At 48.9% G+C, this 26,391-nt stretch overlaps 1 protein-coding gene across 8 annotated transcripts; it reads right to left on the bottom strand.

The window, feature by feature from the left end:
* Positions 1–906: 906 nt before the first annotated feature.
* Positions 907–26,324, bottom strand: TTLL3 (tubulin tyrosine ligase like 3). 8 transcript variants are annotated; one of them, XM_045579158.1, is made up of 15 exons: positions 23,255–26,324; positions 22,953–23,044; positions 20,032–20,200; positions 19,800–19,894; positions 18,341–18,469; positions 17,511–17,625; positions 16,433–16,531; positions 15,533–15,616; positions 15,039–15,234; positions 10,467–10,615; positions 6,445–6,688; positions 5,230–5,665; positions 2,454–2,721; positions 1,415–1,638; positions 907–1,204 (listed from the first exon to the last, which is right to left on the bottom strand). In XM_045579158.1, the coding sequence occupies exons 1-15, from the start codon at positions 23,622–23,624 to the stop codon at positions 911–913; spliced, it is 2,964 nt and encodes a 987-aa protein (XP_045435114.1). In that variant the 5' UTR covers positions 23,625–26,324; the 3' UTR covers positions 907–910. The 8 variants fall into 8 exon arrangements, with proteins under 8 accessions (XP_045435114.1, XP_045435107.1, XP_045435108.1 ...); XM_045579151.1 differs by lacking the exon at positions 15,533–15,616 and having other exon boundaries at positions 907–1,219; positions 2,580–2,808; XM_045579152.1 differs by lacking the exon at positions 15,533–15,616 and having other exon boundaries at positions 907–1,219; positions 2,580–2,808; positions 15,039–15,231.
* Between the last annotated feature and the right edge of the window lie 67 nt (positions 26,325–26,391).

The raw sequence follows: 26,391 nt of genomic DNA, 5'->3' as shown, positions 1-26,391 counted from the left end.
GTGACTTAACACAATAGTAATTGTTTCTCTCACGGTTTTGGAGGCCACGAGTTTGGCGTCAGGCACTGCCAAGGCTGTGCTCTCGGTGAGGGCTCCGTGGGGGAGTCCTTCCGGGTCTCGTCCAGCTTTTGGCGGCTCCAAGCGTTCCTTGGCTTCTGGCTGCATTACAGCAATCTCCGCCTCCATCTTCACGGAACCTTCTCGTGTGTGTGCCTTCTCTTCTGACTCATGAGGACAATTATCATTGAGTAAAGGCCCACCTGGATAATCCAGGATAATCTCATCTCAAGATCTTGACAAGATATTACATCTACAAAGATCCTTTTACCAAATAAAATCATTAACAGGTTCTAGGTAGACATATTTTGGGGGGCGGGGGGGAGAGACACACCATTCAATCCATTACAACTAAGAAATATCTAACTTTCCAGATGAACATGGCTTGTTGGATATCTTCCTTTTAGGTGACCTTGGCCCTTGTGAGGAAGGGACAGACCCACTATCTCTGGAGAAGGGCTGGGGTTCAGGCAAGGTCCACCCTTACCCCTATGTCTCACGTTGTAAACCTGTGGGCATTAGATGTCAGCCCAGCTCCTCCTTTGATCTTGGGGGACTCCCAGTGGTCAGCCATTCTGGCAGTGTGTCCCCACACTTCTGCCTACAGCCCCCATGATCTTGGGAAAGCCACGTCTCCTCGTTCAGACTCTGTAAAGTAAGGCTTATCCCCCACCCAAAGTTCAGAGAGAGTTCTGGAACAGGAAGCACCATGTCTGCCACTATGTGGGAATCCTGGGCCTTGCTTTCCTGGAGGATTGCTAATGGCCTCTAACTCTTGTGGGCCTCGGGGTACAGAGCCCCACTCTACCCTCTCCTCGCCCTCCAACAGAAACGGAGCCAGGCCAACAATACTTTACTTGTTCCTTTTTATTTGGCGCTGCATCCGGCTTAGGGACCGTGAGGCCTGAAGCAAGGGCTTCTTTAGCTTCACATCCCCCATACCCCCCACCCTCTGATGTGCGCTGATTAGAGGCAGGGTACCCGGAAGGTTCAGCACCTTCATGGGGTATGCTTCCGTCTTGGATCTGTCACAGAGTGTGACCTTGAAGTCGCCTTTGGCCTTGATACTCCCGTGTGTGCTAGGGAGATTTCCAACTTCAAAGGGTTGAGGCCGCAAGGCACCTCCAGGATAAGGACCGTGAATGCGCTTGGGAGCAACAGCCTCGGTGCAAAAGAGGGAAGAAGGGGGAGAGATGATCAGGAATGTGTCCGGGAAGGAAATTCTGAGGGAAACAAGCCCTCCCCTTGGGGTCCCAGCCAGCCTGGGAGCTAGCTGCCCTCTGCCTGCTCCCTCAAGCCCTGACCCCAGCACTCAGCACTGCCCACCAGGGGAGCGAGTCATATAGTTTGAGCCCACCTTTCTTGGTTTCAGGATGGCGGGTGCCTGCTTGAGCTCAGGTGATGAGAGGGAAATAAAAATCTTGGCTGTAGGTAGAATCATCAAGGACTTGCCCGCGGTCAGCAGGGCCTTAGAGCCCATCAGCTTGCTGTGCTGCAGTCTCAGGACCCGCCCCTGGGGTTGGAGCACATGGAGAGAAGGCAGCCGCACCATGTTGTGGAGGCTGGGGAAGAGGTAAGGGGCTGTGGGAGCAAGAGGCGCTGTGAAGGCCTGGGAGGGCCCCAGTCTGACCAGCTCCCCCTCAGAGTGCATGTGTAGAGTGGGAGGTGGGGGGAGATGAAGGCTGGGGGCAGATGAAGGCAGACGGAGCCCTCCCAGAGGCCACGGTGTGGAGTCCCAACAGACCTGGGTCTGCGTCCCATCTCTGCCCCTTCTGAGCCGTGCCACCTCGGGCAACTTCCTTAAACTTCCTGCTCCCTCAATGGGGATCCCAGCACCAGCCTCTCGAGGTGGTGAGGACTAAAGGAGCCCGTTAGGTAGCAACACAGGGTAAAGGGTTCAGTGCCAGGCAGATGTTCGTTCCTTTCCCCCAGAGGCAAAGGCACAGGAGTGTGGAAGGAAAAGCTCGGGTGCTGGGGAGAGGTCGACCTGCAATGGAGTGCTGGCATCTTTGAAATAACTGCCTCACAAGGTGACTCTTTCAGAGGGGACAACACTCCCTCGGTTGTATATTTGTAAAAAATACATTGTAAGGGGAGGCTTTCACACGTTACTGGGTGGCTCTTGGCTGGGGCTCTGGGTCGGGGGGCAAATGCAGGTGGTCAGGAGGGTGGTCAAGAGCAGGAAGAAATTGCCTTGCGATCCTGGGGTGTTTGGGGGGGAGTGGTCCTCCCCAGGGTCTGGAGGTTCTTCGGCCTCAATAGCAATCTGTTCAAGGAGTGGGATTGCCTATCCCCCCTAGCAAAGGTCACGGTGAAAATGCAGCCCATCCTTGTGCAGGGTGGGTCCCACTTCTGGACACCGGAGTGGACCAGAGCTGGAGCACTTTTTGCCTTGCCCTTCTTCCCCTTCCCAGCAGCGGCTGCGGTGGCCGTGGAGTCGGGTTTCTCGACGGGCCCCAGGCTCCTGGCCCCAGGAACTTTCCTAGGGACGGACATGTGGCTAAGGGTCCCCGAGTCCTTGCCTTCCCCAGAGCCGCGCCGGGTCAGGTGAGGGAGCGCCGTGTGGACCCCTGTCCGCCGGTGACACATCGCCGTGGGCTTCTTGATGGTGGAGCCCTCCACGAGGAGCCGGATACCAATATACTGGGGCACCTCCACGGCGGGCTGTGAGGAAGAGGAGGAGACAAGGCCTACTCGGACAGTGCTGCTGGAATCCAGGGCAGAGATGGATGGAATTCGTTCCTCGGGCACCTAGTCAGGAGACATTTCTGGGCTGAGAAGCAGGAAGCCTATCTCTGTCCGAGGCCCTGGAATTAGTAACCCAGAGGAGTGAGGGGATCTCAGCCACGCCTCCTCTCCACTTCCTTGCCCTCCTAAGCTGCCCTGGCTCCTGCGGGAACATGCATGGCTCTACTCCACAGACCACTGCTGCCGGAAAGCTTCCTGAAAGGAGCTGGCTTCTCTGCAGAGAGAATTTGGAGTTATGACACCCAAACTGGTAAGAGGTTTACACCTCCCCAGAGCCTTACCTGAACCCAAGCTTTGTGGAAGCAGAAACTAAGAGCTTTAAAGAAGGCATTCTGGCCGAAACCAGTTTGACTCAGTGGATAGAGCGTCGGCCTGCGGACTGAAAGGTCCCAGGTTCGATTCCGGTCAGGGGCATGTACCTTGGTTGCAGGCACATCCCCATTGGGGGTGTGTGCAAGAGGCAGCTGATCGATGTTTCTCTCTCATCGATGTTTCTAGCTCTCTATTCCTCTCTCTTCCTCTCTGTAAAAAAAAAAAAAAAAAAAAAAAAAAAAAATCAATAAAATATATTAAAAAAAGAAAAAAGAAAAAGAAGGCATTCTGTGGAGGGAATGAAGTAGCAAATAGGCAGAGGGAGGCAGAGAAATTGCTTCTGTGCAATTTCAGTTCCTATAAAGCCAAGCTGGCCCGGTCAGTGTGGCTCAGTGGTCGAGATCTATGAACCAGGAGATCACAGTCTGATTCCCCATCAGGGCCCACGGACAGGTTGCAGGCTCCATCCCCAGTAGGGAGTGTGCAGAAGGCAGCCGAACAATAATTTCTCTCATCACTGATGTTTCTCTCTCTCCCATTCTGAAATTAATAAAAATAGATTTATTAAAAAAGAAAGAAAAGCCAAGCGTACTGGCTGGGCTCCAGGAGAGCTCCCTGTGTCTTGCTAAGAACCCTTCTCTTAACCCAGAGCTAGGCTGAGGTGTTTTCTGTGTCGTCCAAGGATCCTGATTAGAGTCTATCTAAACAGGGTCATTTGCAGCTTGTTCAAAATCCAGGCCTCAGAGCTCCCAGAAAGCTCAGCTGATGAGGAAAAGTTCATCTTGAAAGAGGAATCTCAGTTAATGTAGAAGGAAAGAGAATTAGAAGCTTACCATTTTGTAACTAATACAAAAGGCAAGAATTAAAGCTGGATATCAAAACAAGTAGTTGAAAAGGATGACAGGGAAATGAGTCATTTGCACAGGACCAAAGTATCACCTTACAAAGTAACTGATCATCGCAAAGGGGAAGCTCCAGCTTACAGTAGAGAGGTCTGGTAGCCACCACCGTCACCCCACGGTCAGGCTTAGCATCACTAATCGCAAGACACTCGGACTCTGTGCCTTGGGACACTGTGTGAAGTACCCAGCATCACCTCTCAGGGGGTCTTGCCAACTTCTAATCTGAACCTCATCAGGCTGTTTGACCTAACTTCTACTTTACAGGACATTCAGATAACAGATGAACAGTTAAAAACCACCCCAAAGAAACAATCAGATAAACCCAGAATGTGGGACAGTTCTACAAAACAATATCCGGTCCCTTCAAAAGGTCCCAAATGGGGGAGGCGGGGTAGCAGTGGGGCTGTTCTAGATTAAAAGAGATTAAAGGCCCTAGTGCATTTGGCCAGTGGATAGAGTGTTGGCTGGTGGATTAAAAGGTCCAGGGTTTGATTCCGGTCAAGGGCACATGCCTGGGTTTCGGGCTTGATCCTCAGTGGGAGGTGTGCAGGAGGCAGCCGGTCAATGATCTCTCATCATTGATGTTTCTATCTCTCCCTCTCCCGTCCTCTCTGAAATTAATATATATTATAAAATATATATATTATATATTTAAATATATTTTTATTGATTTTTTACAGAAAGGAAGGGATAGAGAGTTAGAAAAATCAATGAGAAACATTAATCGGCTGCCTCCTGCACCCCTCACTGGGGATGTGCCCACAACCAAGGTATATATATATCCTTGTCTAGAATCGAACCTGAACCAGAATCAAACTTTCTTTTTTCTTTTCTTTTCTTTTTTTTATTTTTTAACATATTTTATTGATTTTTTTACAGAGAGGAAGGGAGAGGGATAGAGGGTTAGAAACATCGATGAGAGAGGAACATCGATCAGCACACCTCCTACTGGGGATGTGCCCGCAACCGGAATCGAACCCGGGACCCTTAAGTCCACAGACTGATGCTCTATCCACTGAGCCAAACCGGTTTTGGCAAAATATGATAGTAGCATCTCCATCTTACAGATGAGGAAGCAGATGTACTAAGTCACCGGACAGGACCGGGACTTGAACTGGGTCTGTCCACTTGCAGTGTCCTCCGCCGGGCTATGGGGCTAAGGGGAAGGGATGAGATTCCCTGGGGTCACGCCTGGGCCGGGGCACCTCACCTGCTTGTAGATGAGCTCAAAGGCTCCCGTGTCACAGCTCCGGTCCAGCCGCCGGTCAATGACCACACGCAGGGTGTCGGCTTGCACGCCGGCACAGAGCTGGGCGGTGACGGACGTGGAGGGCGCCATGGTGGGGCTGGCATTGATCTCGATCAACCAGGGTTGGAAGTTTTCGCCAAACACAAAGTCAGCGCCGTAAAGCTCAAAGCTGGCCTTCCGACACTGCACCGTGTCCTGGGAGGTCTGCAGGGCATGGATCACCGCGGCCTTCATGCCAGGCACGATGACGCTGGACCAGGCGTGGGGGGCCCCCACGTCCTGCAGGTAGGCCTGGAACTTCTGGCTCGGCCACATGTTGTTTGAGGGCAGCATCGGGTGCCGATGGCACGAGTTCTCCAGGTGCTTCTGGATGGAGTTGTTGCACAGGTGCACGGAGCTGGGGCAGAGAACAAAGCTCAGCTCTGAGCCTCTCGGCCCCTCCCGTCCAAACCTGGGCAGGGCAGGCAGACCCTGGGCCCAGCCCTGGACCATTCCACACTGTGGGACCATTCAACTTGCGATGGTTTCCTGCTCGGGCCCATAACATTCTTCTAGGGCCAGAACCAATTCTCTCTCTCAGGACGCCTTCTGGGGGCATTGATTTACAGGGAACACAATATTAAGTGCTTTGGGCCAGCGTCAGTTAACCCTCCCAGGGCTGGGAGATAAGAAGGTGGGTAAGGGTATGGGCCTTGTGGTCACTAAGGCATGTATGTGCTCAAGCCCTCTCTTCACCACTGACTCGTTGTGAGATGTTTCCTCTCACCCCACACGTTAATGATGCAACTTGCTCTGTTCCTCTCAAATTTCTCCTGACCCCTCTTTACCCTGCTCTCCATTTCTTTTTATTTTTCATATCACCTCTTAGCCCATTAGATGATTTTACTTATTAGGTTCATTGCTTGTCTGTTTCTCCCATTAGACTGTGAACTCCTGAGAGCACGGCTAGGCTCTTGTTTTGTTCACCACTGTGTCCCAAGCGCCTGGAACGGAGAAGGGCACAGGGTACACACTCAGTAAGAATCGGTGGGTGGAAGGATGGTGCGATGGATGGACTGAGGGTCTGCCTGCCTGCGGAGTCTGTGTTCGGAGCCCAGCATTACACGGGAATTGCCTGTTTCTTGCCAGCTTCCCAACTAGACTGGGGGCTCATGGGAGATGGGTGGTGGGGCTCACTTGTCCAGGTTCTTCAGGGAGAAGGGCTGCGTGGAAAAGCGGATGTAGCTGTCGTGGTAGAACCACACGGTAAGTGGATTCCAGTCGGTCACCAGGAACCACTGTCTCAGGTCAAACTTGGTGCCAAAGATGAGCAGGGGCCGCTCGATATACTTCTGCACAACCCACTTGCCATCCTTCACCATCATGGGGTTGCCATCCACCAGTTTCAGAATCTCCTCCAGGTGGTCCATGCACATGATGCCTAAGGGGGGAAATGGAGTGGTCAGGGACCAGGGCAGGCTCTGGCTGGCAGAAGAGCTGGAGACCACAGAGAGCTCACCATAAGCTCTCAGCCCCACAGAAAAGACAGGGCGAGTGGGTAAGGCTGCCAGCCTCAATAAGAACCCTTTGCCTTTGGGAAAGTTGAAAATCTGCTAAGGGCTTAAATATTTTAAAATTAATTCGTTTCACCCTGGTTGGCGTGGCTCAGTTGGTTGGGAGTCATCCCATGCACCAAAAGGTTGCCGGTTTGATTCCCAGCTAGGGCACATGCCCGGGTTGCAGGCTCGTTACCGAGTAGGGAGCATGCAGAAGGCAGCCAACTGATGCTTCACTCTCACATAGATGTTTCTCTCTCTCTCTCTCCTTTCCCCTCTCTCTAAAAACCTATTCAAGTCAGTTATGTTTGAATGAAAAGGAATATATACATGAATAAAATTTCAGACAATACTGCTTTTGGAAAACCATGCACAGCCCTGGAAATGATGTTCAGTGGTTAGAGCGTTAGCCTGTGCAGGGGTGAGGGGGGTTTTGCAGGTCCCTAAGGGGGCTTGTATGGAAGACAACCAATTGATGTGTTTCTTTCTTTCTCTCTCCTTCCTCCTCCTCCCCTTCCACTGTCTCTTTAAAAAAAGAACCAATGGAAAAATATACTCGGGTGAGGATTAACAAAAAATAAATACATACACACACCCACATACTATGTGCATATATGACTTTGATTAGTTTTTTCAACATAATTAACAATATAAAATGAGAAACAAAGTAGACAGTACAAAAGGGTATACAATTAAGAACATCTCCTTCCCCAGAGGTAGCCAACTGCAGCTTTCACGTCCTATGAGTATCCTTCCAGTGTGGGAGAGTCTACTAGTATGTGTGCCTCAGTTTCATGGGATTCTATAAATTTAAATATGTTACGGACATAGAATAGTGCTCCGCACATGGTGAGCTCTCGGTAAATGTTGACTCATACCATTATTATCAGTCACCTGTGAAATGAATTTCTAGCCCTCGATTTGCTGGTACCAAGGTATGTACATTTTTCCATTTTAAATTGCCCAAGATGTTACACTGCTCTGCACTCCAAGCAAGAGTGTATGTCACTGCATTTGCCTGCATCCTACCTAACATTTGTTTTTGCCATTCTCCTGGGTAGAAAATGGTATCTTATTTTAATTGTATCTCTTTTATAACTAGCGAAGTATCTTAGCTTATAAGGCATCATTTTAATGCCGATAAATATCAGAACTGCATTTGCAAACCACACACACGTACACACACTCACAAATCAATCCCATTCTTCATTGTTAGGCCCCCGAACAGCCTGATCTCCTGCCAAGGACACAGAATAATTTGTGACTGGTTCCCAATCTAGATCCTTTCTCAAATGGCTAGACTGATAACCAAGATTCCCCCAAACATGATGCTCTGTGTAAAAAAAGATTAATAGGGATCACCATAGTGGGGAGGTAGAGACTGAGAGGAATTATGGGCATGGTCTCGGTGCAAATGTTTCCTTTCTTCTTTTCTACCTTCCTTTCTATCTTTCTTTCTTCCTTTCTTTCAAAGAGGAAAGACAAAAGAAAGAGAAACATCATTTTGTTTTCCCACTTATTTATGTATTCATCAACTTTTTTAAAAAAATATATCTTATTGCCCTGACCGGTTTGGCTCAGTGGATAGAGCACTGACCTGCAGACTGAAGGGTCCCAGGTTCAATTCCAGTCAGGGACATATACCGTGGTTGCAGGCATATCCCTAATGGGGGGTGTGCAAGAGGCAGCTGATTGATGTTTCTCTCTCATTGATGTTTCTTATTCTCTGTCCCTCTCCCTTCCTCTCTGTGAAAAATCAATAAAATATATTTGAAAGTATATATACATACATATATATTTTTATTGATTTTAGAGAGGAAGGGAGAGGGAGAGAGAGATAGAAACATCAATGATGAGAATCATTGACTGGCTGCCTCCCGCAAGGCCCCCCCACTGGGAACCGAACCAGCAACCCAGGCATGTGCAAACTGAACCCAGACTCTTCAGTCCACAGGCCAATGCTCTATCCACTGAGCCAAACCAGCCAGGGCTATATTCATTGATTGATTCTTTTATGTGCCCTGATGGAGGAATCAGACCCAAAACCTTGGCATATAGGGATGACGCTCTCACCAACTGAGCTACCTGGCCAGGACCAGGTAATGTTTTATTTCATGATCTGGGTGCTCTTTCCTCAACTGCAACAATTCATTGACTTGTATAGTCACAATGTGAGCCCTTTTCAATGAGGCATGTTCTATATACATTTCAATTAAGTTTTTCTAAAAATGAAGAGAGAATTTTTAAATTTGGAGCTAGGTATGTGGGAACTCATTGTGTTATTCTTGCTAGTTGGTGTCCTTTAAAAGTACCCAAAACAATAAGCTAAATTTAAAAGAAAGGCAGATGGAGGTGTTCTAAAATAGGGTGATCTCCAAGATCTACCATTAAGAAGAAACATGCAAAGAATAAATGAGTAATACTAATTCGTACTGAAAGATAAGGAAAAATGAATAGTATGTTTTTGTTTAAAATAAAAGAAATCTCTCTCTCCAAATGCAAAGAGGAAGTATAGGGGGGGAAAAACACATAAAAAGGTTAACAGTAGTTATCTCATGTGTAATCAAGGGTAGCTTTTGATTTTGTCTTTCTACTTTACTGTATTGTCTAATTTCTTAAATATAAAAACAGGTATTTTCATACTTAGAAAAAACCAACAAAACTATATTTCCAGGGTAGAAAAAGAAAGACCACAGTGCTGGTTGAAGTGACATTCCCATGAGAGCGCCCCACAGTTTGGAGCTGTAACAGCTTCACTTGGACGTGAACAAATTCATCCGCGGGCAGTATGTGGAGGGATCTGCCAAAAGTCTGTTTTCTACATCCCAGAAGCGAGTCCTTAACCGGTGTTAAAAGGCTGGGCAAAGGCACAATCCCAAGTGCTGGCTCTCCTGTTCAGGTTCCATTCACAGGGGGCCGCGCAGCCAGAATAATAGCTGAACATAACAGCACTTACATAGCAGTTACTGTGTAAACGCACAGGCCCTAAGTACTTTACATATACGTATTATACTTATCTAATCCTCCCGGGAAGGCATTATTGACTTCATTTTACCAATGATGAAAATGAGGCACGAGAGGTTAACTAACCTGACCAAAACTTTACAAATAGCAGGAGGTAGAGCTGGGGTTTGAACCCAGGCATTCCGGCTCCTAGCATCCATACCCTTAACCACTATGCTATATACCTTACAAGGGTGGTCAGATCCAAGAGCCCTTAGATGACAAGCACCTGCATTTGAGTATCACCAGACCTACCTAAAGCATCATCCCAACTCTGAGGGCAGGAGAGGAGAAGCTGCATCGTCATAGCAACCAGCCTCTGTGAGATGATTACTCTGTGCCAAGCACCAGGCTGAGCCTTAGATGCACTTCATAGGAAGACTCATTCTCTCTCATGGATGAGGGGACTGAGGTTCAGAGAGGTGATGTAACTTGCTCAAGGTCACACCGCACACTGATAGCAGAGCTGGGGTTCACATAGAGGCAGCCTGACTCCAATAGAGTCTGCACTATTGACAGCCTGGCCTCTAGACCAGCGGTCACCAACCGGTGGTCCATGGAGCACAGGTGGTCCGTGGGGTCCGAGAGGTTGGCGACCGCGGCTCCAGAGGGTGAGGCAGGCTGCAGGCGCTGGGGCGGGAAGCAGGGGCCGGCACCCACCTCGGCCGCGGGACTTGGCTCCTGGCTTCACGATCCAGACGTTGCGATCTCCTTCCATGTCCATCTGGGGCACCAAGGCCCGCAGCCGCTGCAGGATGTCCTCACAGCGCTGGATCTGAGCGCTCAGGTGCCTGAGCTCGGCCCCCTCGCTGTTGGGGAGAGAATGGGTCTTGGGCAGGGCTGGGCCCAGGGGCAGCCTGGTGGACAAGGCAGAGGGAGACACAAGCTCCCCTGGCCATGCTCCTACCAGTCTTGGCCGTGCCTTTCCCTCCCTAAAGATCCAGATAGGTCTCTCCCAAACCTCCACACCCACCCTCAAGCTGCCCCCCCACCATGTTCTTATCTACCCAGGGCATCATCCCAGACTGCTGGAAATGGGAAAAGGCACCACTCACTATACCCCACACCCACTCCAAAAACGCCATTTTCTGCCACCTCCCTTTCCGTTACATGGAAGTTGCCTTTGGCAGAATATAACCATACGGCATTTAATGGCGAGGGGCCACTTTGCGCCAGACTTCGTGGCGAAGGGCTTTACATACATCATCACTAATCCTCTCAGGGGCCCTGCCAGGAAGGTATCACTGGTCCCGTTTCAGAGCAGTGTAAACTGAAGCCTGGAGAGTTAAGAGACTTGCCCAAGGTCACACGTTGATTTTTATTTTATTTATTTATTTATTTTATTTATTTTTTTTTTCACACGTTGATTTTTAGTGGCTGAGCCGGGACACAAACACCATCCTGCCTGATTCCTCCATCACAGGTGCTTTTGAGGGTTCATTCCCCTTCTCATCTGGACCTAACACTGGTTGATAGGTGAATCCCTTCCTGGCCTAATTCTTTCCAAGCACATCTGTATCACACATCTCCTCGCTCTATTTCTCTTCTCTTCCTATCACCTACCCGCTGACATCTACACTCATTGGTTACATCTGTCTCCCCTCCATGGCATGTAAGCTCCCTAAGAGCAAGAACATTTATGTAGCTGTTATTCTCGGCTGCATTCCCATCTCCAAGCAGTATACTGGCACTCCCTACAAGTTTGCTAAATGAATGAATGGTTGGATAAGCAAGAACTTTGGCAGGAGCTTGCCTCCTAACTGGTCTGCACAGCCTGGGGTTCACGGACAAAGAGAGACCCTGTTCCCTACAGCAGCAGTCACCAACTGGTGGTCTGTGGACCACTGGTCGTCTGTGAGGTCTGAAAGGTTGGCAAACGCTACCTTACAGGACACAAAATGTCCTAAAATAAACCAAGTCACAGAATACCCCAGCCCGCCGGGACTGGTTTGGCTCAGTGGACAGAGCATCGGCCTGCGGACTGAAAGGTCCCAGGTTCGATTCCGGTCAAGGGCATGTACCTTGGTTGTGGGCACATCCCCAGTGTGGGGGAACGCAAGAGGCAGCTGGTCGATGTTTGTCTCTCATCGACGTTTCTAATTCTCTGTCCCTCTCAATTCCTCTCTGTGTAAAATCAATAAAATATATTAAAAAAAAAACAAAAAAAAAAAAAAATATCCCAGCCGGGTCCGGTTTGGCTCAGTGGATAGAGCGTCGGCCTGCGGGCTGGGGGGTCCCGGGTTCAATTCCAGTCAAGGGCATGTACCTTGGTTGCGGGCACATCCCCAGTAGGGGTGGTGCAAGAGGCAGCTGTTTCTCATCAATGTTTCTGACTCTATCCCTCTCTCTTCCTCTCTGTAAAAAATCAATACAATATATTTTTAAATATATACCCCAGATGGCTGCCTGGCAACTCTCCCATTTCTCCTCCTCTGAGTAGGAGGAGGAAGCCTCCTTTAACCCCTTGGCCTCTTGCATGTCTCCAGCCGTGGAGACCTTATCTTTCCACAGGGAGGCAGCAGCAACCCTGGGGCGGAGCCGGGCCAGGGGCAGCCTGATGGAAAGGGCACAGCAGGGCCTCTCAGTCACATCGAAGTCCTGACCCCTCCGCTTCTAGAAGGTCTGCTGGAACTTTCCCATGGGCCGTCTCACAGAAAATCTGTGCTGTGGCCCAGAAAACTGTCACATGAGAAGGGCAGGGGCACGTGTAATTTGAAAAAAGTATGTTCAACACGACAATATGATTTTATATTTAGTAAAAAGAAAACAACCAGTGTGTTTGTGGAAAGTCAACCTTAATAAAAACCTGACTGCTGAGTCAAGGATTTGTTTTAAAAATGAAGAAACACAGCCGAGGCCTGTTTGGCTCAGTGGATAGAGCGTCGGCCTGCGGACTGAAAGGTTCCAGGTTCAATTCCGGTTGAGGGCATGTACATTGGTTGCGGACACATCTCCAGTAGGGGGTGTGCAGGAGACAGCTGATCGATGTCTCTCTCTCATCGATGTTTCTAGCTCTCTATCCCTCTCCCTTCCTCTCTGTAAAAAATCAATAAAGTATATTAAAAAAAAATAAAAAGTGTTTCTAAAAAAGAAAGAAAGAAAGAAACACAGACAACAGCATGGTGATTACTAGAGGAAAAGGGGGTTGGGATTGAAGAGATAAGGGGGAGGGGGCAAGTTGAAAAACATAACAGTTAATGTTGAATGAATTAATGAATGCTAACTATCTGTACTGAACAACTCAACACTACGTTATACAATGCAATATTTCATGAAATTCTGACTTTTGAGAGATTCCTTCAGTCCTCTTAGAACTTGTCCTATACCCGGAAATAAATAAGGCTCAAATTATTTTCACGTAATGTTCTAACGCAGGCTCAGTAATTCTTAGTTTAAGAAGGGTGACTTTACATGTTCTGGTAGCTAAGATGGGAGTATAGGGTAAATTTCACTTTCTGACATTCAAAGAAGATACAAATGAATTATTTACCAATGATGTGGGTTTGCTCAGTATGTCATTTATTTAAAGTTCATTTATTAGTTCTTCACTCTCCTCTAGCAAATCATCCTTTTCTATTAGCCCCACCCCAGCTGAGGCCGTCATCGCTCCCATTTGAGTCTGTGTTCCTTGAGGGAAGGGACTATGTGTCATTTCTGGAGCCTGGCACAATACTTGGCACACAAGCTGGGTGTTCTCCTGCCCTGAGGAACTTCTCCCTCCTGTCTCTCCTGCACTCAGCCACTGATTGGAATCAGTTACCGTGTCATCTCCACACTCCTTTCCTCTGCTCAAGAACCCTTTTCCGCCCTGGCAGGTGCCTCAGTGGTTAGAGCATCGGCCCAAACACTGAAGGGTCTCGGGATTAATTCCTGGTCAAGGACACACACAGATGCAGAAGACAACCAATCGATATGTTTCTCTCTTCTCCTCCTTCCCTTCCTTCCACTTTCTCTAAAAAAATAAAAATTTAAAAAAATTTAAAAAAAAGGGGGGAAATTAATGGAAAAAATATCCTTGGGTAAGGATTAACAACAACTACTACAAAAAAAAACTCTTTCCCAAAGTGGGTTCTGAAAACACAACCCCTCAGGATGCTTGGGGGGGAGGGGGGAGGATGCCACTAGGGTCATATAAGTAAGAATATAGAGTAAACCCTTAACATTGTCGATAAATTCTGCAACTAAGTGAAACGACATGCAACAAAACAATTTTACATAGGCTAATTGATATAAACAAAAGTTAAGTTTTATAGCATCTCATCATCATTATAACAAAACAGTTATTTGAGGACCTACTGTATTGCATTCTCTCTCTCTCTCCCCCTCTTCCCCACCCCCTGAGGTATATACACTAATATATTCTGAAAGGCCCTGCACCAAGGAAACCTGTTTTAATGAACTCTGTTTAACCCAATGTTTTCCAAATACTAGTATGATTAACCACAAAAGCCCTCCCTTCCTCCCCCGACCCCAACAAAATAAATTTACGTTCTATAGAATTAGCATCCTATGTAACACACTTTCAGAAACGTTAGTCTCTAGGACAAAATCTAAATGACTAAGTAGATTCTTGTTTTGTGAGTGAATACTGAGTCTACGCTAAGCACAGGATACAAATTATCCTATTGAATCCTACCTTTTGAGGAAGATATTATCCTAACTACTTTGTATTTGAGAAAAAGCTCAAAAAGACTAGTGATATTCCCAAGGTCACAGAGCTAGGACTGGAAGTGAGGCTGACCTGATAGCACAGGCCACGATCTTGGTGACTGTGCTAGGCCAAGATCCAGGAAGAATGCTTTGCACCCAGTCATGGAGGTAGTGGGAGCCCTGAAGAGTTCTTGAGCAGGAAAATACAGGGGGAACAAAAGAGGGAGGCTTAGGGAGGAGGTGCAGGGCTACACTACAAAGAGAGGGTTTGGCTGAAACAGGTTTGGCTCAGTGGATAGAGCGTCAGCCTGAGGACTGAAAGGTCCCAGGTTCGATTCCGATCAAGGGCATATACCTTGGTTGCAGGCACATCCCCAGTAAGGGACGTGCAAGAGGCAGCTGATCGATGACTCTCTCTCATCGATGTTCCCTCTCTCTTCCTCTCTGTTAAAAATCAATAAAATATATATTTTTTTTAAAAAGAGAGAGGTTTGTCTCTGACTGAGCATAGCTTAGAACATGGAGGCGCCCTGCAGCAAGGGGCACCTGGCCATGCCCCACGCCCTGGTGCAGGGTACTCACTGGACCACCTGGTAGTAGCGCCGTAGGAAGAGGGACCGGCTCTCAGGGCTGAGGGACAGCGGGGCCTCCGGGTCCCGGTCAATGTCCAGGTGGGCCAGGTTGTTCAGGTGCTCCTCGCAGGTGCACAGAGCCTCGTCCACAAACTCTGGGGTCACCGTCATTGGTTTTTTCTCCTGTTTCTTGTGCTGCTCATCTGCTGCAGAGGGAGGGAGGGAGGGGCTTGTCACTCTCTGACAGGTAACCTGACACATGCCATGGCATCCATGGCTCCAACACCTGTCACTTACTGGGAGACTCATCCTAAATACACCTGAGGCCCAGCACACACTTACATCTCTTCCTGCCCTGGAACATGCTACTTACCTGAGGCTTTATGCTAAATTCACCTGAGACCTAGTGCTTGCCCTAGTTCCCCAGGGCCCCAGGACCTGTCACTCACTTGAGGGTCCACCTTAACAGTGCCCAAGGGCCTCTCAGCACCTATAGCTCCAAACACATGCAGTCTCTGCTTGTGGGACCTCTGACACACTGTGGTCCTTTGTACCCCTGATCCTGGCATACAACAGTCTTCTCTGCACCTGACACACCTAGGGAGCTGCAATGGGAAGGCCTCCCTCTGGAAGAGACAGGGATTTCCCATCTCCCAGCAGACCTGCCTCTTATGTCCCTGAATCCTTGGCTGATAGGTCCTGGATTACAGTATGGGATAGGAGCTAAGTCCAGAGAGAGAAAGGCAAGTAATAGGTTGAGCCAGCATGGAATGTGACACCCTCTCTGTCCCCTCCACAAGGTACTAGGGGTCCTCAGACCATATGAAAAATCTACAGTTTCACTGTCCTCTTAGTCTGTCATTGCTAGAGAGCTGGCTACATGCCAGGCCCATGGGAGGGCTGAATGAGGCAGTGGATCAATTAACAAATGGATAGGAAGAGGTATGGGTATGGGTTGGGACAGAAGAATGGATGAGTGATGGATTGGAGCGCACACAGGTGATGGATAGGATGGAAAAGCAAGTGGATAGATGGGAAGAACAGGTAGGAAGGTGGAGGAGTGGAGAGATGGATAGGAAATGTGTTGCTGAGAAGGTAGGTGAATGAGTAGATCAATAGGGTGGGGAGAGATGGAGAGATGGATGGATGAATGGCTGCATTGGTAGGTGAATGTGAAATCGGTGGGTGTGTGGGTGAGCAGGTAGACAGATGAGTAGATGGATGAAAGGATGGATGGTGGGTAGATATATGGATGGGTTGGTGGGAAAGGGTAGTAGATGGGCAGATGGGTGTGGATAATATAGGTAATTTATATAGATAATGTGTGGATGAATAATGAGTTGATGGGTGGGTGTATGGGAGGATTAATGGGGGAGGAAGTAGAGGGAATCACACAGTATTTACCTGGGGCCTCTTCCTCTTTTGCGTGGATAGAGCATGACTTCCATTCGGACTTTACCACCAGCTTGAGAACGTTGCGGGCAGCTGTCAACCAGAAGTCCTCTGCTCCCAGGGCAGGAGATACTCCGCTCAGCCTGAGGCTCCAGGCCTATTCTGGTTCTGGAACCTGATCATGACCTGCCCCATTTTGGATCCAGAACCTGACTACCTTCTGACTCTAGAACCTGGCTCCTATTTCAACTATAGAACCACACTCAGAATCTGACCTGACTTGGCCCATATTCTGCCTTAAGAATCTTACCTATGCCCAGTCGGCATGGCTCAGTGCTTGAGCATCGACCTATGAACCATGGGGTCATAGTTTTATTCTGGTCAGGGCAAATGCCAGGGTTGCAAGCTCAATCTCTTATGGGGCATGCAGGATGAAGTTGATCAATGATTCTCTCTCATCGTTGATATTTCTCTCTCTCCCCCCCCCCTTTCCTCTCTGAAATCAATAATAGATATAGATATAGCTATATAGATATATATGAAGAATCTCCTCCCCTCCTCCCCAACAAAAAATGAAGATTCTCATCCAGACCTGTTGCCCAATTTTTCTCTCCTGTTCCTGATAGATTCTTGATACTTATTCTAGTCTGAGAACCAAACCTTGGTCTGGAGACTAACTTAAACCTACCATCAACTTATCTACTCTGACCTGAATTTAGAACATGTTCTGGAGTTGGGAACTATTCTGCCTTAGAAGTCCAAAGTCTTTTCTGGATTAAGAACCCAGTCTAGCCAGTGGAATTTCACACAGGCTTGAAACGCAAACTCAGCCCACCAATCAACTTTTAGAACCTGCTCTAGAATATAAGCTAAGCTAACTGAGATCTTCAGAAGGTCTGGGCTTACCAAGCCAGGAGGCTCACTAAGGGAGGCACCTTAGGGAAAGATAAGAATTAGGGATGGAGAAGGAATTCTGTTGGGGTGGGCAAGAGAATGAAGAGAGAAGCCCTTTGCTCTCTAACACCAGCCAGGGCTTTAGCCTTCATGCTCAGCTGGACGGGTCCAGGCACAGGGCTGGGCATCTGCTTACCTATGAAGGCCTTTTTGTCTTCCACAGCCCCCAGGTGGTAGCAGCGTGGGAAGAAGGAGTCAGCATCAGCCTTGTCAAACCATGGCAAATTCCGGAGATTGAGACATAGACCCACCTATGGAATTAGCTGATGAGGGGGCAGGGTGGGACTTTCCCAGAGAACCTCACAGGGGCTCCCATCCTCGGCACATGCCCAAACAGTTCAGGCAGACTCTACCTGGACATTCTCAGAGCCTCTGCCCACTTGCTAGGCCTGATTCGCTCATATCTCCATATAGTTGCCCACACAGTCCCTCTGCCGAGAATGCCCCACATCCCTCTGACCCACCCTTCCACATGCTTCCTCTAGGAATCCTTCCCAATCCACACCAAAAAATACACTAATAGGTCCCAATTATAAAGACTTCATTCTTGTCACAATCCTAGAAGCTAGTATTACTGGTATTCTCATTTAAAGATGAGGAAACTGAGGCTCAGAGAGGTGAAGTCACTTGTTAATAAACCCAGGTGAGATAGAATGGATTCATCAGCCAGATATCCTCTGCTAAGGAGATAAGGGCCCTCTTGCTCAGTCCTTGGACTTGGTGTTTGTTCTGGCTCCAGATCCCATTGGAATCCTATTTTAATCAATGTCTACATGTGCCAGACATGCTGCAGAGTTTGGATTTGAACTCAGGACTGTCCATCTCCAAATTCCACTGAATTGTATAACAAGCTCCTCCTGAGAACTCTCTCTTACTGACAAGGAGAACAGGGAACTGGGGTGCTAGCCCAAGGGCTGGGGGGGGGGGTGTTGGAAACTGTAATGCCTGCTGTCCTGGTGAGCCCACCTTTGTGGTAAAGGAGCCAGCCCGGGCATAGTGGTTTATCATCTGATCCTTGGAGAGGAAGCGGCAGTCCAGCACATCCCGCCGAGTGGTCCAGATGAAGTAGGGGATCTCATTCCGAACCATGCGGGACTGGGGAGAGAAGACATGGGAGGCTGGTGTGGGCAGCACAAGGCCTGAGAGGCTTCTCCCTGCCCTGCAGGGCAGGGTGAGTGAGCGGAGAGGATACTTCCAAGGTGGCCTCTAGCCCACATACCATCTTTGTGTAAATTAAAAAAGAACAGCCAAAACCGGTTTGGCTCAGTGGATAGAACGTTGGCCTTCGGACTGAAAGGTCCCAGATTTGATTCCGGTCAGGGGCCTGTACTTTGGTTGCAGGCACATCCCCAGTGGGTGTGTGTGTGTGGCAGCTGATTAATGTTTCTCTCTCATCGATGTTTCTAACTCTCGATCTCTCTCCCTTCCTTTCTGTAAAAAATCAATTAAAAAAAAAATATATATATATATATAAAGAACAGCTCTTCCACCAGGGCACAAACTTGGTGAGCAGGGAGCAGACAGGCTTGCAAATTCTGTGGCCAAGTACCTCTAGGCAGTGACTAAGCCATACAGCTGAACACCATGCCTTGTTCTGGCCCGTGACCATCATGGATTGCTCAGAGACAGGACAGTGACTCTAAGCGGATGGGCACATAGCATGTGACAAAGGCTCTCCATCTATCTTTCCTACAACTCTGAGAGGTAGGGTTATTAATAAGCAATAAGACCACATGCTAGACCATGTTCTCAGTACTTTCCATGTCCTCTCATTTAATCCTCACCAGACCCCTATGAGGCAGATGTTACTGTGGTTCCCATGTCACAAATGAGGGAACTGAGGCACAGGAAGAGTAAGGGACTTGTCCAAGGGCTGCCAGGGTTGAGCCATATGAAACTGAGAATACTCAACCTTTCCTGACATACAAAAATGGCAATTTGGTATAATTCAATTTAGTAAGTGGTGGTGGAAAGACTCGAAGCCGAGTGTCCTCACCTCCACACACAAATCCTCCACACCATCACACCAGCCTCTTTCCAAGCTTTTTAATTTTTTTTTAAATTAAATTATTATCTTTGTACATATCTTTCCAAGCTTTTTAAGCCATTTCTTCCAGCCTTGGATTGCCAAGGGCAGAGGAAAGAGATGAACTATGTGGCTTTTATTTGGAAGGGGGAATTCTAGACATGGAGTTTGTGCCAGCTTCTGATACAATCTTAGCTGAGTTCTGATCCCAGGCTAGCCTTGTCTGAGCACCACTGTGTCCCTCACGACTCTGCTGGCCCATCCAAACTTTAGAGAAGTTTTATTGCATATGGGGAAACTGAGGCTCAGAGAAGGAAAGGACTTGTCTGGGGTCATCCAGCTGGACTCTAATGCTCTCCCTCCAACTAAGCAGACCCCTGCCAGCCCCTTAGCCCTCACCATCACAGCATGTGTACCATCTAGGTCATCCAATTCCGGTGCATCATCGCTGAAGGGTTGTGGTTGCTGGAACTCCTCGTCCTCATCTTGATCATCTGCAAATGCAGAGAGAGCTCAGGCCTGGTGAGGCCCCTGTCCCCGCCCCATAGGCCCATGCCAAAGCCTCAACAGTGGATGCCAAAGGAAAGCCACTTGAGAGAGGCAGCTTGTGGAAACGGAGGGAACTGCTCACCATCCTCAGTGATGTCGCCATCACCCGTTACTGAGCTAGTCAGACGCTTCTGGGATGACAGTAGGTTGGTGCCTGATGAATGGACCATCTTCTTCTCCACCCAGCCCCTGCGGCGCAGGAGGCACCGGATCACCGGGTAGTGGCCTTGGATCATAAAGATCTTCTTCTGCTATAAGGTGACAGAGGGATTCTTGCTCAGTAAGTACTGCCTATGTGCCAGACATAGGGAATGGTGAACCAGAACTCAGTTATTCTAGTAGAGGAGACAGATTATAAACAAGTAGATATATAAATATGGTTGTATCAGAAGCTGGCATAATTTTGACTACAATATTATGATAATAGTACTTATTGAATACCTATGTGTGTGTGTGTGTATATATATATATTTATGCCTTAGCAACTGTCGCAACCCAATGGATGAGAACAGGTTGTGTGGGGCGGCCAGGTTGGCAGGGGGGTTAGTGAGGGACGACCAAATGACTGAACAGCAGGCTGTGTGGGGCAACCAGGTCAGCATGGGGGGGATAGTTGGGGGCAATCAGACTGACTGGAGGTGGGGGGAAGAACAGTTGGGGGCAATCAGTTCAGCAGGCGGATGCAGTTAGGGGTGATCAGACCAGCAGGGGGTCAGTTAGGGATAACCAGGCCGGCAGGGGGGACAGTAAGGAGCAATCAGGCCAGTAGGCTGAGGAGGTTACAGGTGATCAGGCTGGCAGGGGGGACAGTTAGGGGAGATCAGGCAGGAAGACAGGTAAGCGGTTAGGAGCCAGTGGTTCAGGATTGTGAGAGGGTGCAGGCTGGCCTGAGGGGACCCTCCCCCACGAAATTCGTGCACGGGGTCTCTGTTAAAAATGCATGTTATTGTTAGTAATATATATAATCAGTTTTAACTGATTATGAAACAGAGGCATAGAGAGATTGAATAGCTTGGCCACACAGTAATTAAAAGAAAAAGTAGGAATTTAAATCCAGGCTGCCTGACTCCAAAAACTGGATACTTAATGGGGATCCCAAGAAACTAGAAATACAAAGTCAGGGATATGGAGAAGGAGTCGCAGATTAAAAGCTGGACAAATGGCAATTCGGACAAAGGGAAAAGCAAGTACAAAGGTCTTGAGGCTGGAGGGAGGTCTAGAGGGATTGAAAGGGGGCCAGGGTTAGAGTGGAAATGACGGGAGAGCTCCTGCAGGCCTTGGAAACTGTCTCGAATTTTATATCAACAGCAAAGCACTAAAGGCTAAGCGAGGGCATGCTGTGACTGGAGGCTTTCAAAGGTTGGCTAGCTGCTGTCTGGAGACTAGATGGAAGAGACAAGGGTGGAAGTAGGGAGGTCAATTATCAGGCTGTTGAGGTTTATGTAGGAGAGAAATCACGGTAACTAGAATGAGGGTGGCTACAATGGAGAAGGGAAGGTAATAGAATTGGGATTTGTTCTGGGAATATAGGTGACTGGTTTTGCTGATGGGAATAGATGTGTGGGTGAGTGGACAGAAAGATCAGTTTTCTGGCTTGAGCAACTAGGAGATGGGGAAGACCAGAGACTAATGATGACTGGGTATCAAGGGCACGGTTTGGGATATGGAAATGATAGTAAGTTCTCTGGATGGAGATGTCAAGTAAACGGCTGGTGTACAGGTAGAGCATAGGCTGGGCAGGAAAGGGCATGCAGGGGGCACAGCACTCTGTCTGGACCCACAGCCAAGGAGATGGGTGTGGGGAGGGGTCCAGGGAACCACTAAAGTCCCAGGCACCTTCAAAGCAGCAGCCAGGGAGGGAGAAGGAAATCCTGGGTGTGAGCAGAGAGCCAAGAGGAAAGGGTGTGTGGGGCGGCGGTGCAGTGACACAGGGTGCCCAGCCAAGACCGGGACAGAAAAGGGGCTGCTCCTGGGGCTTCCCTAGTGACTTTGACTAGGTTCTCCGAAGGAAGTGGAAGAGGTTGCAGAAACATGCCAAAACCGGTTTGGCTCAGTGGTAGAGTGTTGGTCTGCGGACTGAAAGGTCCCAGGTTCGATTCCAGTCAAAGGCATGTACATTGGTTGCAGGCACATCCCCGGTAGGGGTTGTGCAAGAGGCAGCTGGTCAATGTTTCTCTCTCATTGATGTTTCTAGCTCTCTATCGCTCTCTCCTCCTCTCTGTAAAAAATTAATAAAATATAAAGAAGAAAAAAGAAAAGGTTGCAGAAACAGAGAGGTAGGAGTTGAGGGATGAATCCTGGGTAAAGTAGACAAGTCTGCTAAATGAAGGGGTATCAAAAATAGGGAGGGCCTTGCCAAAACCGGTTTTGCTCAGTGGATAGAGCCTCGGCCTGAGGACTGAAAGGTCATAGGTTCGATTCCAGTCAAGGGCATGTACCCTGGATGCAGGCACATCCCCAGTAGGGGGTGTGCTGGAGGCAGCTGATCAATGTTTCTAACTATCTCCCTTCCTCTCTGTAAAAAAATCAATAAAATATAAAATAAAAAAAAATAGAAAGGGCCCTAGCTGGTTTGGCTCAGTGGATAGAATGTCCGACTGTGGACTGAAGGGTCCCGGGTTTGATTCAGGTCAAGAACACATGCCCGGATTGTGGGTTGTGGGCTCCAGCCCCAAGTGGCATGCAGGAGGCAGCCAATGATTCTATCATTAATGTTTCTTTCTCTCTCTCCCTTCCTCTCCAAAATCAATAAAAATACATTTTTTAAAAAAGTTTTTAATAGGGAGGTATTTGCAGATGCGGGATAGAAGGGGTCAAGAGAGGACAAAGAGGGCATCTGTAATACTTCCAACAATAAAGATAAACTTTGAAAAAAAAATAGGGAGGTATTTGAAGATGGGTGTGGAATCAAGGAGTTTGTTTTTTAAGGATGGAATACATTAGCTCAGGGGGGCAGACTGTGCCATTCTAGCACCCTCCCTCCTTCCCTAAGCCCCCTCTGACCTTGACAGCTCTCTCCACATGGATCTTGGCATTTCTGAGCCGGCCCATGTGCGGAGACTCCTTGGACACTCCCTGCCAGAGGACCAGGGAACCTGCGGAGAGAGGAGGAGTGGGGCTCAGCAGAGCATCTCTCCTGGCCACCGATGCCCATGCTCCTGCTCCTTCTCTTCCTCTACCCTTCTCTATCGGGTGCCAACCCCCTATCGCTCTTCTCCCGACCCTCATTCCCTCCACCCAGTCTTCTCTCCCCCGTCAGTCACTACCGCCTCGGGCCAGGGTGGGCTGACCCCGATGGGCCTCACCGTCCTGCAGCGGGGCATCAAGGGCCGGGGTGTGCGGGGGCCCGAGGGGGCGCAGAGCTGCGGCGTCCTGGGCGGGAGGGCCGCGGGCGAGCGACTGGATGGCGCGGCTGCCAGCCAGGCTTTTGCCCCCAGCGCGAGCCCGGCTGGACCGGGCGGAGGCGGGTCTGGGCCATGGCTGCTTCTTTGGAGGCAGAAACTCCGGGAGGCGTGCCCAGGACCACGGGACGGGGTAACTAGGGCGCGGTTCGGGCGGCTGCGGCGGCCATTTGCAGACCCAGCCGCCCTCCAGGCGGCACCAGGCGGTGGAGCACGGGCGTCGGACGCTCAGCTCCCCGGCGCTCCGGACCAGTGCCGCCCGCGGACCCTGCATGCGCCTCACCGCGCTCCCGCGCCCTCCCGCAGCCCCACATTCCGAGGCTCCGCCCTGTTTATTGTCGCCTTGGAAACCATTGATTGCCACAATCGGGCCGCGGTGGGCTGGTTCCAGCAGGTGAACTCTTGAGTTTCACCTGCCCAGCGCTCGTGATGAGCCAAAGCACTGATGGCGGAAGCGCGCAGCACCGGGTTGCCAATTGCTATCCGTGCCAAGGTTTCTCACTGAGCACTTCCTGGGGCTTCAGTCATACCACAGTATTTATAGAGGACCACGTGCTAGGCAGTGGGCTAGGCGATCCCTGACCTTATGAAGTTTATAGAACCCAGTGGAGAGGAAACAAAAAGTAAGCAACAAAGGTATAGAACAGCTCTAAGTATGGTAAGGGCAATGAGCTAAAGTCAGGGAAGTGGCATAGTTTGGGTAAGGCAGTCAAGGGTGTTCTCTGAAGAGTTGACACTGAAGCCAAAGCTTTACAGAATGCAAAGGTCAGGAGTTGGCCAGGGAAGAGGGGAGAAAGAGCATTCCAGGGAGAGGCAAGTCTCAGCAACAGCCCTGAGGAGGGTAAGAACCTTTCTGGGGAACTAAAAGGCAGCCAATGTGGCTGGAGCCTGGTGAGGTGGGATTGCATCTGCAGGGCCTGACAGATGGGGCTAGGAGCAGGTCCTTGGGGACAGATGTAAAAGACCTAAATGCAGGAAACAATGATCAAGTATAGAACACCCCCCCCCCCCCCACTGGGCCCATAACATGGAGATACAAAAACAAATCATCATTGTCAACTACAGGAAAAAATGTAACTGAATTTATGCACAGCTCTCAAGACAAGACTAAGCAACCTTTTTGGAGGTGGTGACAAAGTAGTATCTTCAGACCACAGGTGAGATAAATAAGACTCCAAGATGTTATATAATTTGCCTCATCACACAGAGCCAGCACTGGAACCCAGATCTGACTCCAAGGCCCCATGTTTAAACATAAACACTATTAACATGAGCCCATGTTATTACTCAAAGGGTTGTCTACTGGTCATGGAAATATGGGTAATTTGAGAGGCAAACTAGCAGTGCCCATTTAAGTAAACCACAGGGAAGAGTACCTAGGTCCAAAAAGCCAGCTTTGTGTTGTCTCTGGCTACATCTGCCCATTCAGTGAAGGTGGGTCCTCCACCTACATGTCCAGCCAACCCCAACCACTCAGATCACTCTTCCCAACCCCCCATTGTCTGGTGACTGGGCTTCCCAAAAGACATGTCCCCAGGACAGGGCCAGCTTAGTGGAAATCACCCCATCTGTTCTCATCAGGGAGCAAATTTGGTTTTAGGGGTTCCAGATCAGAGGAGATGGATCCATGGTGAGAGTTCTGGCTGGCTCACCCAGGCAATGCCGTCCTGTAAGTGCTGGGTAAGCAGCTGCCATACCTATAGTGGGTATCTTCACTGTGAGCACCTTTAACATTCACTGCAAAGCTAGAACACAGCCTTGTGCCCCAGAGAAGGGCACACCTCATTCTGCAAGGCGGGAGGAAGAGGTCACAGAGGTAAGTCATAAAGGGGATGATAGCTCTCCAAGTTGCCCCCAGCCTCAGCCCTTCCTCCCTTTATCATCACCTTGTCCTCTACTTCAAGAGAACTGTTGGCCATCTAGAACGCTTTTGAAAGCTCAGCTCAAAGGTCTACCCTTGACACTCTTCCTGATATCTTTCTCCATAAATATATGCCCTGTGGGCCCCAAGACTTACACTAGTGAATATGAAACACTTCTGCACATGTATTCACACACCTGGCTTTTACTAGTCCCCCAAATCTCTCCAAGGCAGGGATGTCATCGCCCATGCCTAGCATGATGGAAGTTACCTGCTTTATCAGCTTGCATAGTGGGCTGGTGGAAAGATCAGCTATTGTTTTTTTAGTACTGGTATAGCAGGTACTATGTGAGATGGTTTACATTAATTATCTCTACTTTATAATTTACTCAAATTCAGCAAGAGTTGGGACTCATGCCAGGCTGGTATAGCTCAGCGGTTGAGCGCCATGCCAGGAACCAAGAGGCCCCAAGTTCGGTTTCCAGTCAGGGCACATGTCCATGTTACAGGCTCCATCCCCTGTGGGGGGGAGGGGCGTGCAGGATGCAGCTGATTGATGTTTCTCTCTTGTGGATGCTTCTAACACTCTCATTTCCTAATAAAATCAATAAAACATATTTAAGAGTTGGGACTCAAATATAAGCATTCCTGTTTGAGGTTTCTCCAAGTCCAGCACTGTCCAAACAAGAGCTTTCTGTGATCATGGAAATGTTCTACATATGTACCATCTGACATGATAGGCATCAGTCACTGGTAGCTTTTGAGCACTTGTAATGTTGTTGATGGGACCACGTGAGTAAATCTTAAACCTTATTTGGTTTGAGTAATTTAAATGTAAATAACCACACATTGCTACAGAGTACTGTCTTAGCATTGGCAGAGGCAGAAGTCTTGGATTTGAAGTCTACCCTCTTGCTCACTGGCTAAATTTGGGGCAAGCTGCTGTATCTCATGGAACCTGTTTCCTTAGCCATAAAATGGGACCGCTGTCTCTACGAGGTTGGCTTTTAGCCCAAATGAGCTCATTAGGCAAAAAAGGACCAAAGCTCTTTATAGGTAGAGGTAAGTTTTTAAAATGGGTGGTGCCTAGACTGCAATGGAAGTCTCTGGATTAGGGCCCTAGGCAGGGATGTCAGGAACCATCATAAGATTGCCTCTGGTGGTGATCCCACACCCAAGT

This window comes from Pipistrellus kuhlii, unplaced genomic scaffold, assembly GCF_014108245.1.
Source record: "Pipistrellus kuhlii isolate mPipKuh1 unplaced genomic scaffold, mPipKuh1.p scaffold_m20_p_11, whole genome shotgun sequence".
In the NCBI taxonomy this organism is placed as follows: Eukaryota; Metazoa; Chordata; class Mammalia; order Chiroptera; family Vespertilionidae; genus Pipistrellus; species Pipistrellus kuhlii.
Note: the sequence above shows the minus strand (reverse complement) of the source record. Positions and strands in the feature narration are given on the sequence as shown.

Excerpts from the sequence above, each read along its gene's own strand:
- TTLL3 (XM_045579158.1), bottom strand. The coding sequence starts at position 23,624 with ATGCAGGGTCCGCGGGCGGCACTGGTCCGGAGCGCCGGGGAGCTGAGC. Across the intron at positions 16,532-17,510 it reads AGACAAAAAGGCCTTCATAG|AGGACTTCTGGTTGACAGCT; the intron begins GTAAGCAGATGC and ends CCCTGGGAGCAG. Across the intron at positions 5,666-6,444 it reads TCCCTGAAGAACCTGGACAA|CTCCGTGCACCTGTGCAACA; the intron begins GTGAGCCCCACC and ends TCTCTGCCCCAG.